Raw genomic sequence first — 13,353 nt, 5'->3', positions numbered from 1 at the left:
TTTTTAAAGCTTGACGAGCCGATAATCTTGTTAAAAATTTTAGGTGATTTATTTAAAGTATCTAATTAAATACTACACTCTATCGCATTTTCATTTTAAGACGATACGATTGAAAATTATCTTGATCAAAGTTACGCTAACTTGTAATACCGTCACGTCGCGTTTTTTCTCCTTTCACACTTGTTGATAACTAAAACTGTAATCAATCAACGACATGCAACATTTAAATCAGCGATACCGATAACTTGGTTAAGATTCTTGTCGATGGCACCGTATTAAATCATGTTATAAGGGTGAAAGTAGTTAAAGCTCACCTTTCTGAATCTGTGCATTATATTTTTTTACCACATATTTCTCTGTCAACATATGGGGCTTAATTTAATAGTTTTGGCAATGTGCGTGCAACAATGCAGAATTTAGTAATTCCTCTGTTGTTGACTGATTCGAAATTTCAGCGTTAATGCAAATTAAGGGCAAATATTGATGGAAGTTTGCAGGGTAAAGTTATTGTATGAAGGTCAAAACACAGATTCTTGATAACTAGGGAACTACTGTACTACGATAATAAATTATGCAAAACGCTTCGTGTGGAAAATTATTTAAACCACAGCGTTATTACTCTTTGTGCAGGTTGGTGTAGGTTATCGATATTAAACGTGTCAATAAAGATACGTAGATATATAAAGGATAAATCTCGATTTGTTTGTTATAATAATTCATTTTTATTGTTGTTACAAGAATATTAATATCAAGTTGAATCACGTTAGGTTTTAGAGTCTTGTATTAATTAAACATTTTAAATTGTCAACTAACCTATAAAAATTTCAGTTTTGTAAAACTTACCCTTTAATGCCGGTACTTCATTTCCTCGTCAAACACACACCATAACACTTTAAAACACGCCAAATTAAACAATTATAACAATTAATTGTTAAATTGTACCAATGTTATTTTTATGCACCTAAACCGTATCATCGCTCACTACTCACTGACTGAGAAAATTTTTAACAAAGAATTTATCCTTGAACGTTTTTTGAGCGATTTATGCAAGACTTTTTTAATTTTTTATTGGTTGAGGTTCGCACTTTGATCGTAGTTCCTCGTCGAACAGTGCCGCCTCGTTGACATATAAAAATGCCTTCCATAGACAGCATAAACATGAGATCGTCGGTTTTTAACTATCCTTACTAAAGGTTAAGTGCGACTAACTAATTTTAGTAAACCTCTTTTATTGTTATATTTACCACCTTAAATGAACGAAAATTCTATAAATGAAGTTACCTTATATATTAAATCTAGAAATTTACCGGATATACTCATATTTGTTATTTATATTTGCTTTTTGGAAGTTTTTTTTGTTATTGATAAACAAAACATTCATTTTTGCTGTTATTTATTTGTACTAACCAAAAATACTTCTCTGTAGTTTTGTAGATTCAACTAACACCATCCCGGCGATTAAGGATGCTGAATGCTTAAACAACATATAAGATATGTTGATGCATACATATTGTAAGCTGCAATATTAATTTACATTAATTTCAAATAAGTTTGTGAAAATATCTCTACTTAGTAGTCCTACAAACATCACAAGTAACCAGACTTCCACACGGTTATTGCAGACAGTGTAAATAACTCACTCAACTGTGATTTTGGTAAATAATGCCTAGACTGCTCTGATAGAAACTATAATAACAAGCCTATATCATCGCGGTGAGCTGCTGAAGCTTGTTCATAGTCTCGTGTGCTTAAACTGAAATTGCCTGTGGTAACCAGTCTCCATCTAATATGGAAATATGTAAGTAATGTTTAGTTTGTTACAAGAAACCAAAAACAGAAAAAGACATACGGAGTTCTTTAAATATGAAATAAAAATAATGAAATAGTGTTAGATACGAGTGTTTCAAATGAGCAATATTTATCTTACTTAATTAGGGAGATACAGACATATTGTAAAGACCAAATTTAATGACACATTGAATTCAAAAATGATTACTGTTTGCAAGAAGTTATACATACATAACTGTCACCATATCTATTTCAGTTTTAAATATAAGCAGTCACGTGATATAGGGTAATTGCCCCAGTAATGGACACCCAAGAGAAAATTTGAAATCTAAATAATGTTATTATTATTAATATTCGGTCAAAATCAATTTGTAGCACACCAGATGAAAGCTTATTTAGTGCACTTTCTAACAGTCTGTAAACAAATTACGTAAAACAATAATTGTTATTTTAATATTTTATATTGTGATACTACATCAAATGTGCCAGTAATGGACACAGTTGCGTAGGTAATGAACACATTGTGGGTGAGTAATGGACACTCGGAAAAATGTTAATTTTATTCATATTTATTCATTTCTGGAACAGTAAAATGGCCTCTAGTATTTTTAACCTTTGGCTCGTCTATGACGCATACAATATCTTCTTTGAAATAATAAAGAATATCCTCTTTGCTTGGCCACTTCCATACACCTAAACCTGCACTGGTCATAGACTGTATTTCGGCTCCTAGATCATCCTTCTTCAAAATAACACCTGTAAAGGTCCAATGTACGATAAATAATTTGATTAAAACATTATAACTCTTTTTAAATTTTAGTTAAACATAGAACATCTTTTTATATGAAAAGATAAGCATTGGTGGTACTATCTTTCCATCTGCCGAAGATGTAGCCATAACAGTAATCTGCTCTTGTTCAGCAGATACTCTTTGATAAAAATCCTCTTTTGATTTGGTTGGTCCTAAAACGTTTCCACTTTTAGGACAAAGCATGAATCCAGATTCATCTCCATTAAATATTCGGGTGGGATCACGAAGGATGTCTTGAAGGTTATTCTCTTTGAAATAATCTAGAATTTCATCAAATCATCTATGGATACGGTCTTGGGTAACAGCTGCACGAGCTTTACTCAAAGATTCTGCATGTTTCTGTTTGATTTCTGGATGCCGTTTAAGAAATCCTTCAAACCAAGATCTTCCCGGTGTTTTAGATTTATTTAAATAGCGAGGTTCTCTACCATTATCTTCCAAGTATTTTTTTACAGACATGATGAGATTGGTTTTGTGTACTGGGAATCCTCTTTTCGCCATGGCCAATATCCATGAAACCAATACATTTTCTTAATTTTCAAATAACTCTGATGGAGGTCCCATTTTTCTACAACATGGACTGTCTCCTGCCATTTTCCTGATTAGAGTACTAAGAGGAACATGGTACTGTTGGGCAGCCTTTTTTTTACTTAGCCCATTTTCTTTCACCGCTTGGATAGCCTTTTGCATGTTCTCCTCCGAATAGCAAAAAAACTTTCTGTTTTTTTCCTTCTTTTTTTCCATTCCCCTTTTGTAGAAAATCACATGTACCTGAATTAGAAACAATCTTAACTTGGTAAGAATTCAATATCGGCATCAGATGACTGGTGTCCATTACTGAATTTTTCTTGTTTAGTAATGGACATCCCACTGTCCATTATTAACACATTATTTAATTTTTTGTTTCAGTACTGGTCACCCCCCGTAAAAATCGTTATTTGTAGGAAATATGTGTTTTCAACCATACAAATCTGTTTTTAACTTAGCTGGTCAAAGATTAAACGTAAACAAATGTTCTCAACAGCAACTACACACAACGTTTGCTCACTTACAAGATTTAAACTAACGAAGCGCCGGACAACTTGAAACAGCTGTTTTGTCATCAGCCAACTTGAAGATTCTCTATTTCAGAAAACGTACTGAAGCTAGCAACGTCAAATCACAGTGGAATATGCGACTTAAACTACTGTAGCATATGGCGTACCCAAATAAGTTATTTTGGCGCAAATTATGAATTTTTTTAATTTTTTCAATTAACAGTGTCCATTACTGGGGCAGTGTCCATTACTAGGGCAATTACCCTACTATTTTAATAGATTATTGTTTAATAGTTAAAGCAATAAATAAATGTGGATCATTAAATTTTACGGATACTATAAACACCTTTAAAATTTTGGTAAAAGAATAAGATCTAGAAACTTAAAATATTTCTTTATATCCCTTATACAGAGTGAGTCACTATGTATACGCTTATCGATATGTCATTAATTATTAAAGACAGAAAAAACTGTTGGTCTAAAATTATTTAAACAGAACCTCCCTCACTCCTGCAGTACAATACACAAATACAGAGTTGTAGTAAAATTATAAAATTAAATCTTGATTTTTTGATAACCCCTACAAGTTAAAAAAAATTGCTGTGGACTGTCAAAGTACAGGTGAGGAAGCATGCTATGAGTGTATTTCAAAGGATTTTTGCTACAACAAAATTTTCTGATGACGTCATCAACATTTTAGAAAAAACGCACAGATCAGTTTGTATAGGTACAGTGTAATACCAATAATAACAGTGCTGTATGTTCAAATTTTCGGGAAAATGAGATGAGCCATTCTTGATTTGTCCAGTAAAATAGACCGCCTCATCCATTAATTTTTCGAGTTATCCTACATATCAGTTCTAAAATTTTATTTTTTAAGAACGCTATAAGTTATTAAAAAAATATGTTAAAGTTAATGTAAAGAAATGTGTTTCAAATGACTTTTTAGTTTACAAAATTTTGTGTGGACGTCAATTAATTGTGAAAAAAAAAAACAAATATATTTTGCTTAAAGTACACCATGCATTCGGTTTTGGAGCTCCTGATCTAATCAATAAAATAAGTTAACCTAATCATTAATTTTTTGAGTCACCCTGTATAAGCAATTCTAAAAAATATTCATGCAGCGATAAATCACAAGTATAGATTAATCATATTTTGCACATTTTAGATAGGATTTATTCGGCAAAATTTTGAGATGATGCCATCAGTTATTTCAAGGGATAAACAAATATATTTTGATTAAAAATTTACCGTGCTCATGATAACCTTAAAACGTGCGCACGATTTAAAAACTTTCGGTTTTGCAGATTCAAAATTAAATTGCAAAATGTTGTTATACAATTTTTATTTTGTTTTCCAAAAATCTGGATGTCACGGATATAAACTCAATACGAATTCGTGAACTACCGGTGTAGGATTATGTTATTTTATAGAACTTAAAACCCATTTACTATGTACAATTTTGATTTGACATCATTTCACTGCTAGTGGGGATGATTAGACAAATTTTGACTAGCGTTTTCCGTTCTACTTACCTTTGACAACCATCGGTCCCGTAGTTTTGGAGATTACGTGTATAACGGGTTCTCGTCATTATCAACTTTTTTATCTGCCCACATCAAGAATCTACATTAATAAATTTAGCCCGTTGAAGGATAAATTAAATTTGGCCGACTGTGCAGTCTCAAACTCAGTGGCGTTTGATACAAATCAGGGTTTATCTAATCAAGATCATCACGAAAATTGTGATGTTGAACAGTCATTTTAATTTTTAAAGCATTTTAACATCTAGGAGAACTCGTATAACTGACGAAAACCGAGAAAAAGAAGTAATTGTTATTAAGAATTCCGGAAATTGTAGGCCACCACTGCAATAGCGCTGGCGATCGGACGGCAATGATCATCACTTCCGCAATTCCGAAGTCTGGTGATGACTAATGACATCTTGTGGATCTTTTTAACCCGTCGCTCATATGCGTTAAATCGTTTTGCTATTGATTTTTGTTGTGATGTTTTTTATTTCGATTTTTTTCTAGTTTATTAATCAGCAGTCCCGTCATGGAAGCACCATCATAGGAGTGGTGTAATATAAGACCATTGTGCTTTTATTGCTATTTTTACTCTTTACTTACTTGCTTCAATTAGGACCCTTTAATTGGAATGTTTTTTTTTCTGTTGCGTCCTTAGTGTGACAACATTGACACACATGTTGAACAAATGAGCAAAAAGGAAGACATATAAACGCAGAATTAAACTTAATTTAACAAAATGACAGAAACAGACCAAGTACGATTTTTCTTAATTAAAACAATAAAGGAGGCTGTTGTTGTAAACAGTGTTTTTCATCATTTGATTATAAGTTTAGCAGCTAATAAACGTTTTCACGCGAAAACAATGCCGTTAACTCTTATAGACGTCTCTGAAATTGTCGCTCTTTAATTGTGCGTTTATTTATCTTCTAAAGTATATTTAATAATAAACAACAATTGACAATACATGGATATTTACTTTAATTAACTCAATCATCGGCATTAATTATCATTTTGTCAAAAATACAAATGCAACATATTTTTGGTGTTTTTAATTTTTTAACAGAAAATTAATGACTTCGCCGCGTATACGTGTTTGATTTATATGAATTGACAACGCAGAGTTAAAACTCCACCCGGTCATCCCTGGGTCGACGCACTCTTTTTTTCCAAAAACTGGAGATCTAGGATAAAGATTCAATGCAGATTCATAAACCAGAAGTACAGGAATATGTTATTTTATAAAATTTAAATACGGTCTAGTATTTTACAGTAATGTACAGACAGACAGACGAAAATGCCAGACCTATCTTTTCGTCGGATCGGCCTTATTACAAAACTTCCTTAGTTTACGTTCGGGAAGTAAAAAACTCTGTCTTTTTTAGCTGAAAACTGTGTATCGGAAAATCCTTACCTATAAGTTAAAATTTCTGAATTTATAATAACAGATCAGTAAAGATACCGAAAGTCGCAAAAATAGACCTTTTGTCCACGTCTACTTTTCTATACTTATACAAAAATTACGCCTTACCTTTTTCCACACTTTGACTAGTTTGGCCGTTAGATTGAACCCTATGCTTTCTAAAAATTTGCCTTAAATAAGTTAAAAAATTATATAGAAACGTCTTTAAAAAAATTTTTCACAAACAAATTTTCTTGCAAAAAATAATGTGAAAATAAAAATGATAATAACTGTGTAAATGGACACACAGAATCCTGTGCCAAGAACGTACTTACAAAATTGCACTCTATCGTCAAACATGTAAAATTCATATTTCTCTGCACAAAAAATATTTAGAAGGTGTGTATTAAAACAAGTTTATATTTTATGTTTGCCATTTCGTTTCCGTGGACCTCAATTTTCTCAATTACAGTCCCTGGATTTCCACTGAAGGCTAACCAGCACAGGGCATTTTACAGTCGTCATTAAAGCTGATATTATACTCTCCAACGGCTCATAATCACGTCATAAAATTTTAGTGGACATAAAAATAGCGTTCTGAGTATACATACATTGCTTGTATTTTAATAAACTACCTTGAGTAATTTTTGTAGCGTACCTGCATCCACCATACATAATAGGCACCAATTCTAAAAAAGTAAAACAAAACAAAAAATTGGTCTAAAGAGTTTAGACAGTACTTCCCTCGCTGTCGGAAACGTGACGACTGCATGCCTATTATGTTTTTTTTTTCGCAGCAGATTTCAAAGCATTCGGTTTTGTAGTTCCTGATTAAATCAATAAAATAAATTTGCGCATTCATTAATTTTTTTGAGTCACCCTGTATATGCAAATCAAAAAAATTTGAATGGAATGATAAATCACAAGAAGAGACTCACCATATTTTGTACATTTTAGATAGGATTTATTCAGCAAAATTTTGTGGTGACATCATAAATTTTTTAGGGGGGACGACCAAATACGTTTTGATCAAAAATTTACCATGCTTATGATAATTTTAAAATATCTTCAAGATTTCGAAGCATTCGGTTTTGTAGTTCCTGAGTAAATCAGTAAAATAAATTTACGCATTCATTAATTTTTTTGAGTCACTCTGTATATGCAAATCCAAAAAATATGAATGGAGTGATAAATGACAAGTACAGGCTCATCATATTTTGTACATTTTAGATATGATTTATTCGGCAAACTTTCGAGCTGACGTCATCAAGTTTTTGGAGGGGATAAGCAAATATATTTTGACTAAACATTTATTATGCTCTTTATGACCTTAAAACATCTGCAAGATTTCAGAGCATTCGGTTTTGTAGTTCCTGATTAAATCAATAAAATATATTTACGCATTCATTAATTTTTTTGAGTCACCCTGTATATGCAAATCCAAAAAATATGAATGGAGTGATAGATCACAAGTACAGACTCATCATATTTTGTACATTTTAGATATGATTTATTCCACAAACTTTTGAGCTGACGTCATCAAGTTTTTGGAGGGGATAAGCAAATATTTTTTGACTAAAGATTTATGATGCTCTTTATAGCCTTCAAACATCTGCAAGATTTCAGAGCATTCGGTTTTGTAGTTCCTGATTAAATCAATAAAATATATTTACGCATTCATTAATTTTTTTGAGTCACCCTGTATATGCAAATCCAAAAAATATGAATGGAGTGATAGATCACAAGTACAGACTCATCATATTTTGTACATTTTAGATATGATTTATTCCACAAACTTTTGAGCTGACGTCATCAAGTTTTTGGAGGGGATAAGCAAATATTTTTTGACTAAAGATTTATGATGCTCTTTATAGCCTTAAAACATCTGCAACATTTCAAAGCATTCTGGTTAGCAGATTAAAAATTAAATTTCAAAATATTGTTTTATAATTTTGATTTTTTTTCCAAAAATCTGGACGTTTCGGGTGAAAAGTCGATTCAGAGTTGTAAACTACATGTGTAGGACTATGTTATTTTATACAATTGAAAACCCATTTACTATGTACAATTTTGAAGTGACGTCATCGCATTAGTGGTGGGGATGATTAGACAAATTTTGGTTAGCGTTTTACCATCTACATGATATTCTTAATATAAGTACAAAATTTCACAACAATCGGTCGAGTACTTTCGGAGATTATCTGTCTAATAAAAATCCGGGACAACAGACGGACAGACGGACAGACGGACGGACAGACGGACAGACGGACGGACAGACGGACAGACGGACAGACGGACGGACAGACGGACAGACGGACAGACAGACGGAAATGGGAGACCTATTTCTTCGTCTTCTAGGGGTCATGAAAGATCGAGAAAACGTAAAAGTAGAGAGTCGGCCGACGGACTCGATTACAATACTTCCTTTGCTTACGCTCGGGAAGTAAAAAGTAAAAAAAAATAGACTAATACATGTCGCAAAGACAAATTGCAAAAAGGTAAAGTGAAAGAATTTATTACAAGGTTATAATATTATAATTATTAAGGGTAATAAAATTCAAGAGAAAACAAATCGATTTTTTTTAATATAGGGAAGTCGCATACTTAGTAATTTCCATATTGTAATGTGTAGTTTATCATTTGTTTTTAGTTTAAAAGGGAGCAACTACAATCGACAGAAAACTCCTAAAATTTTTAACAAACATGAAACTAATAAATGATGTATTCATTAAAAGATGTACATTGTACATGCTTTTTTACTATAGCTGAGATTGTGTCCTACAATAAAATTGATCGTAGAACTCCCATTTTCACCATTAAAAGTCGTTCAAGAAAACAGCTAATTGGTTACTTTATTTTGAATATAAGTAAATAATAATAAACACACAAACTAAAATTAGGCGATTCCCACTCACTTCTAAAACCAAAAACCTATTCGTGTCAAGCTGGACTAACAATTTCCTAAAACTCAACAGGTACCAATCGGTGGCGCTCAACACCAACGACAAGTTCATCACGGATTACGGCACGAAGACTGTCATCGTGAACGCCCGGAGAAACGGATCGTTCGGGGAATTCTCCAGCGAGCACCTCAGCACCGAGTCCGTTCACCAGACAAGGGTGAATTCAGCGGAGAGGGATTTCTTCGGAGAGGGCGTGAGCGCCATTTGACAGGACTGTGACCATCTGCAGGACACGATGGTTTAATTTGAAGCACATCTTCGCAAAATGGCTGTGGGTTCTAATAATACGTAATAATTAGGTGTAGTGGGGCGGTGATGGCTTAATGGACGATTTTCTAGTCACGTGATCGAGCCATATCAATTTCAGTCTTCGTTAGCAATACTTCAATAAGGTTGTGATAATGTTCTAGTCTCCAAACAGTTGTGGCACTATGGTATTATTCTTTGCTTGGTGCGGGGGAGGGGTTGAGTTGTTCTGCTGAGAGGGACACGCACGATCGGCTTAACTGCCAGGTAACCTGGTCTAACGTCGCTTGGTTAAATTAGTTTTACATCTGAATTTTATTACACTAGTCATATTGTCGACTGACTAAGTACATAGGTAATGTTATTTTAAATATCCACCAACATCGCAATTTACACTGACAGTGCGTGTAAAATGTTAGGTTATAAATTTTATTATATTTTATGTTTTTGCGTTTTGGATCTATATCTCTTATTATTATTAAACTGGCGATGTATTCACATCAACATCTATCATCGCAGTCATAAAAGATTTGCCAAAAAAATCGACATCTAGTAGATCTCAAAATTACAAGAGATAATATTTTATTTTCTTTACTGCTGCAATTATTTAAACGAAAGAGAAACTAAAATGTTCTGTAAACCTGTTTCCATGTCTTAAAATTTACCATATGCCGATATCGATTTTACCGTCAACAATAGTCGTGTCCGCATTTTGCGGAAATTATTGTCTAACATGCTATTTTTCAGAAGTTTTATCATCAAAATAAATCTTACGAAGGTTGCAAGCTTATATTCTGGTTTATGCTCGTTTTAAATGGTGACCGGATGATACAGTAATACATAAAATGCATAACGTACTGATATGAAAAAATGAAAAAGTACTCGTTTAGACAAATTAGAAGCCTCATTTTTCACAGATTAAAATTGTATGGCTGCTGCTATAACTCTGCTCAGTACAATGATTTTTAGATGAAGATTCTAGTTATTAAAATATCCGAATAATTTAACCTTAAAAGCTTCATTATATTCATATAAACTATAAATATAAACAACGAAAAGACCAAATCCAGTACAGTTTCCTCTCACTAAATTCACAGACGCTTTTACATTTAGTGCTTATTGTTGTTTTATTGATGTGTTCTTCTCAAAGTAATTCCACTCTTGGACGTATCATTTTAAATAATAAGAACAAATTTTAATGCTTACCTTAACATTTACTACACGGGCGAGCTATGAACATTTAAGGTTTCTAGTTGTAGGTCGGACGAAATGGGATCAATGTATCTGACAGTTAAACCAATCGTGCGTTGACACCTTTAGAAAGTGAAGTTAGCCCAGGTTCTACTGCACTGTAACTGTTCGGACCCCAATCTACAGGGTGAGGTGGTTCCTATTTGGTCATTCTTATCATCTAAAGAAAAAATTTCGCTTCACTCGTGTACCATTAACCATACGCTACAAGTTTCTGCTATCTGCAGCAATGGATAAAAACTGCCCACCCTGCAACTTCAAAACAGGGTTTAATTTAATAAAACAACATGACAACTTGAAGCGGTTTATTCAAATCGCAACTTAGCGCGCATATCTGTATAAAATGTGTAGACAACTCTGTAAATACCTAACTCGATGTAAACTTTCTATCCAGAGTTCTATTGTATAGATGAATGTTTTATACCCTCTATCGATGTTACAATCATTGTTACTGTACATAAATTAAAAAAAGAACTCAATAAACTACGATCTACTTAAACTCGTCGCGTCTTCCTTTCCCCCTCTAGCAGAATCCTTCGAAACAGGACCTCCTTTTCTCTCCCCAGGTCCCTCGAGGCGAACTCTCCGGCCTCCCACGATAACGTCTTGACATCACCAAAACACCTCTTCCCTTTCTCCACGCTGATTTTATTTAACAAACAAGCAGCTATATTTGGAATAATAGGTTGCAGCAAGATCCCACAAACCCGCAGAGTTTCTAAAGTTAAATGCAAGACGACGTCCAACTCGGCTGCTTTGGTTGGATCTTTTTTCAGCGCCCACGGCTTTAAAGTTTCAAAGAAGACGTTGGCTTGATGAAGAGTGGCTATTAGCCTGTCCACTGCCTTGTAGAAGTTAAAGTCGGTGTAATGGCCCATACACGCATCTAAAAAATAAATATCCCGGTCAGCAGGAGCGTCGTCGAAGGGAGGACAGGAAACAAGAGGGAACGAATAGGAAGCAAAACTCAGTACTGACTGTGTAAAAAAAAATTTCAATTGAGGTCAAATTAGTCCAAAGTTAATAAAGTGTATTTGTGTCGTTTAGGTCGAGAATGTTCGAACAACCTCCTGGTGAAGATCCTCGTAAGTCAATTTTTAAGCACAGTGTATCTAACTTTACAAGTATGTTTATTCTGACGCCACCACTGGTCAGACGAATAGGAAACGAGATCGGACTGTGAAAGGACTGTAAGTTTTTAGCGTGATTTCCGTTTTATCTTGCCAGACACGTACTGAGTTCCGATTGTTGGGAAGGGTGAGGTAAATTGTTTTATCGACGCTGAAAGTTCAATTATGATGGCATCGGGAGTTTGCGAGAGAGGTTATTGCATGATTAAAACTTAACTTATTTACATAGTTGATGGTTATTAGTTCGGAGTAGACATTCGCTATTATCAAAGTGGTGATAAGTGTGTAACAATAATTGTTAAACAATTTTGGATGATAAGCCGCGGTAAAATGTTTGCTTTGGTATTTACTGTTATTGGAGGCATTAGGAACATATGTATTCGAACAATAAATTTTTGCTAAAAAAAAAACGAAGAAATTGGTAAAATTGGATAAACACTTCAACTGCCATAGCTTCTCACAATTACGTCGAAGGAATGAACGAACGTTTGATCGGTCGCCAACTTATTGTAATTCGTAGCAGATGTGGCCAGTTTTACATTCAACACAACGGTTTTTGTAACGTCAAATTTTATTGAAAATCCAACAGATGTTGCTGGAGCACACAATCATATTGGGTTTTTCTTTTATGAACGTGCATCCAGCGAATATTCAGGCGAATAATTTGAATTATGTTATGAGTTCATTATTCGCATGTGGCTATTTTCCTGAATTCTAAAAAGTAAACAATGGATTATTTTTCTGGAATTAAAAAAAATTACATCAGTTAGAGACCTGAAAATTATCTGCAAAAGTTGTAAAATTTGACCTAATTCAACTGATTTTGCCAAGTACGTACTTAATAATTTGCGGTTATTATGAACCTAATCAAAACCCGGCCGCATAGGGCTTAAGCTTTTACGAGTTGTGTTGTGTAGATGTTAGGTTCAGCTTAAAATAAATCGCTTATTTATGACTTATTTAAATTCTCTCTAAATACATACTCAAAGCTTAAATTATTTCTTTTGGAGAACAATACTCCCGAACGTTGGAATGTCCATATTTATATAACTTCGCACTTTTTCCTCATATCCTTTTCTACTTGAATTAAAATTAAAACTTAATAAAAACAATGCACTGGAGTTTATCTTGTAGGGGAAATCTGGAGTAAAAGTAGGTACTGACAAACAAATAAGAGATACAAATTTGAATTA

General features: G+C 33.5%; 2 protein-coding genes across 4 annotated transcripts in view; one reads left to right on the top strand and one right to left on the bottom strand.

Annotated features, from left to right (window-relative positions):
- Window positions 1-11,337, top strand: part of LOC135125918 (dopamine receptor 1) — a 194,595-nt gene extending 183,258 nt beyond the window's left edge. For all 3 annotated transcript variants that reach the window (XM_064051692.1, XM_064051693.1, XM_064051694.1), the window contains one exon: window positions 9,546-11,337. In XM_064051692.1, the coding sequence (XP_063907762.1) occupies window positions 9,546-9,741 (196 nt within the window). In that variant the 3' untranslated portion in view covers window positions 9,742-11,337. The remainder of the gene's footprint in view (window positions 1-9,545) is intronic.
- LOC135125914 (methionine--tRNA ligase, mitochondrial) overlaps window positions 11,321-13,353 on the bottom strand; it is a 44,396-nt gene continuing 42,363 nt past the window's right edge. The window contains exon 7 of the mRNA XM_064051684.1: window positions 11,321-11,916. Coding sequence (XP_063907754.1) covers window positions 11,525-11,916 — 392 coding nt within the window. The 3' untranslated portion in view covers window positions 11,321-11,524. The remainder of the gene's footprint in view (window positions 11,917-13,353) is intronic.

The sequence above is a fragment of the Zophobas morio genome, unplaced genomic scaffold, assembly GCF_036711695.1.
Source record: "Zophobas morio isolate AGI-343-1 ecotype UQ-CSIRO unplaced genomic scaffold, CSIRO_AGI_Zmor_V1 ptg000009l, whole genome shotgun sequence".
NCBI classification, from domain to species: Eukaryota; Metazoa; Arthropoda; class Insecta; order Coleoptera; family Tenebrionidae; genus Zophobas; species Zophobas morio.
Note: the sequence above shows the minus strand (reverse complement) of the source record. Positions and strands in the feature narration are given on the sequence as shown.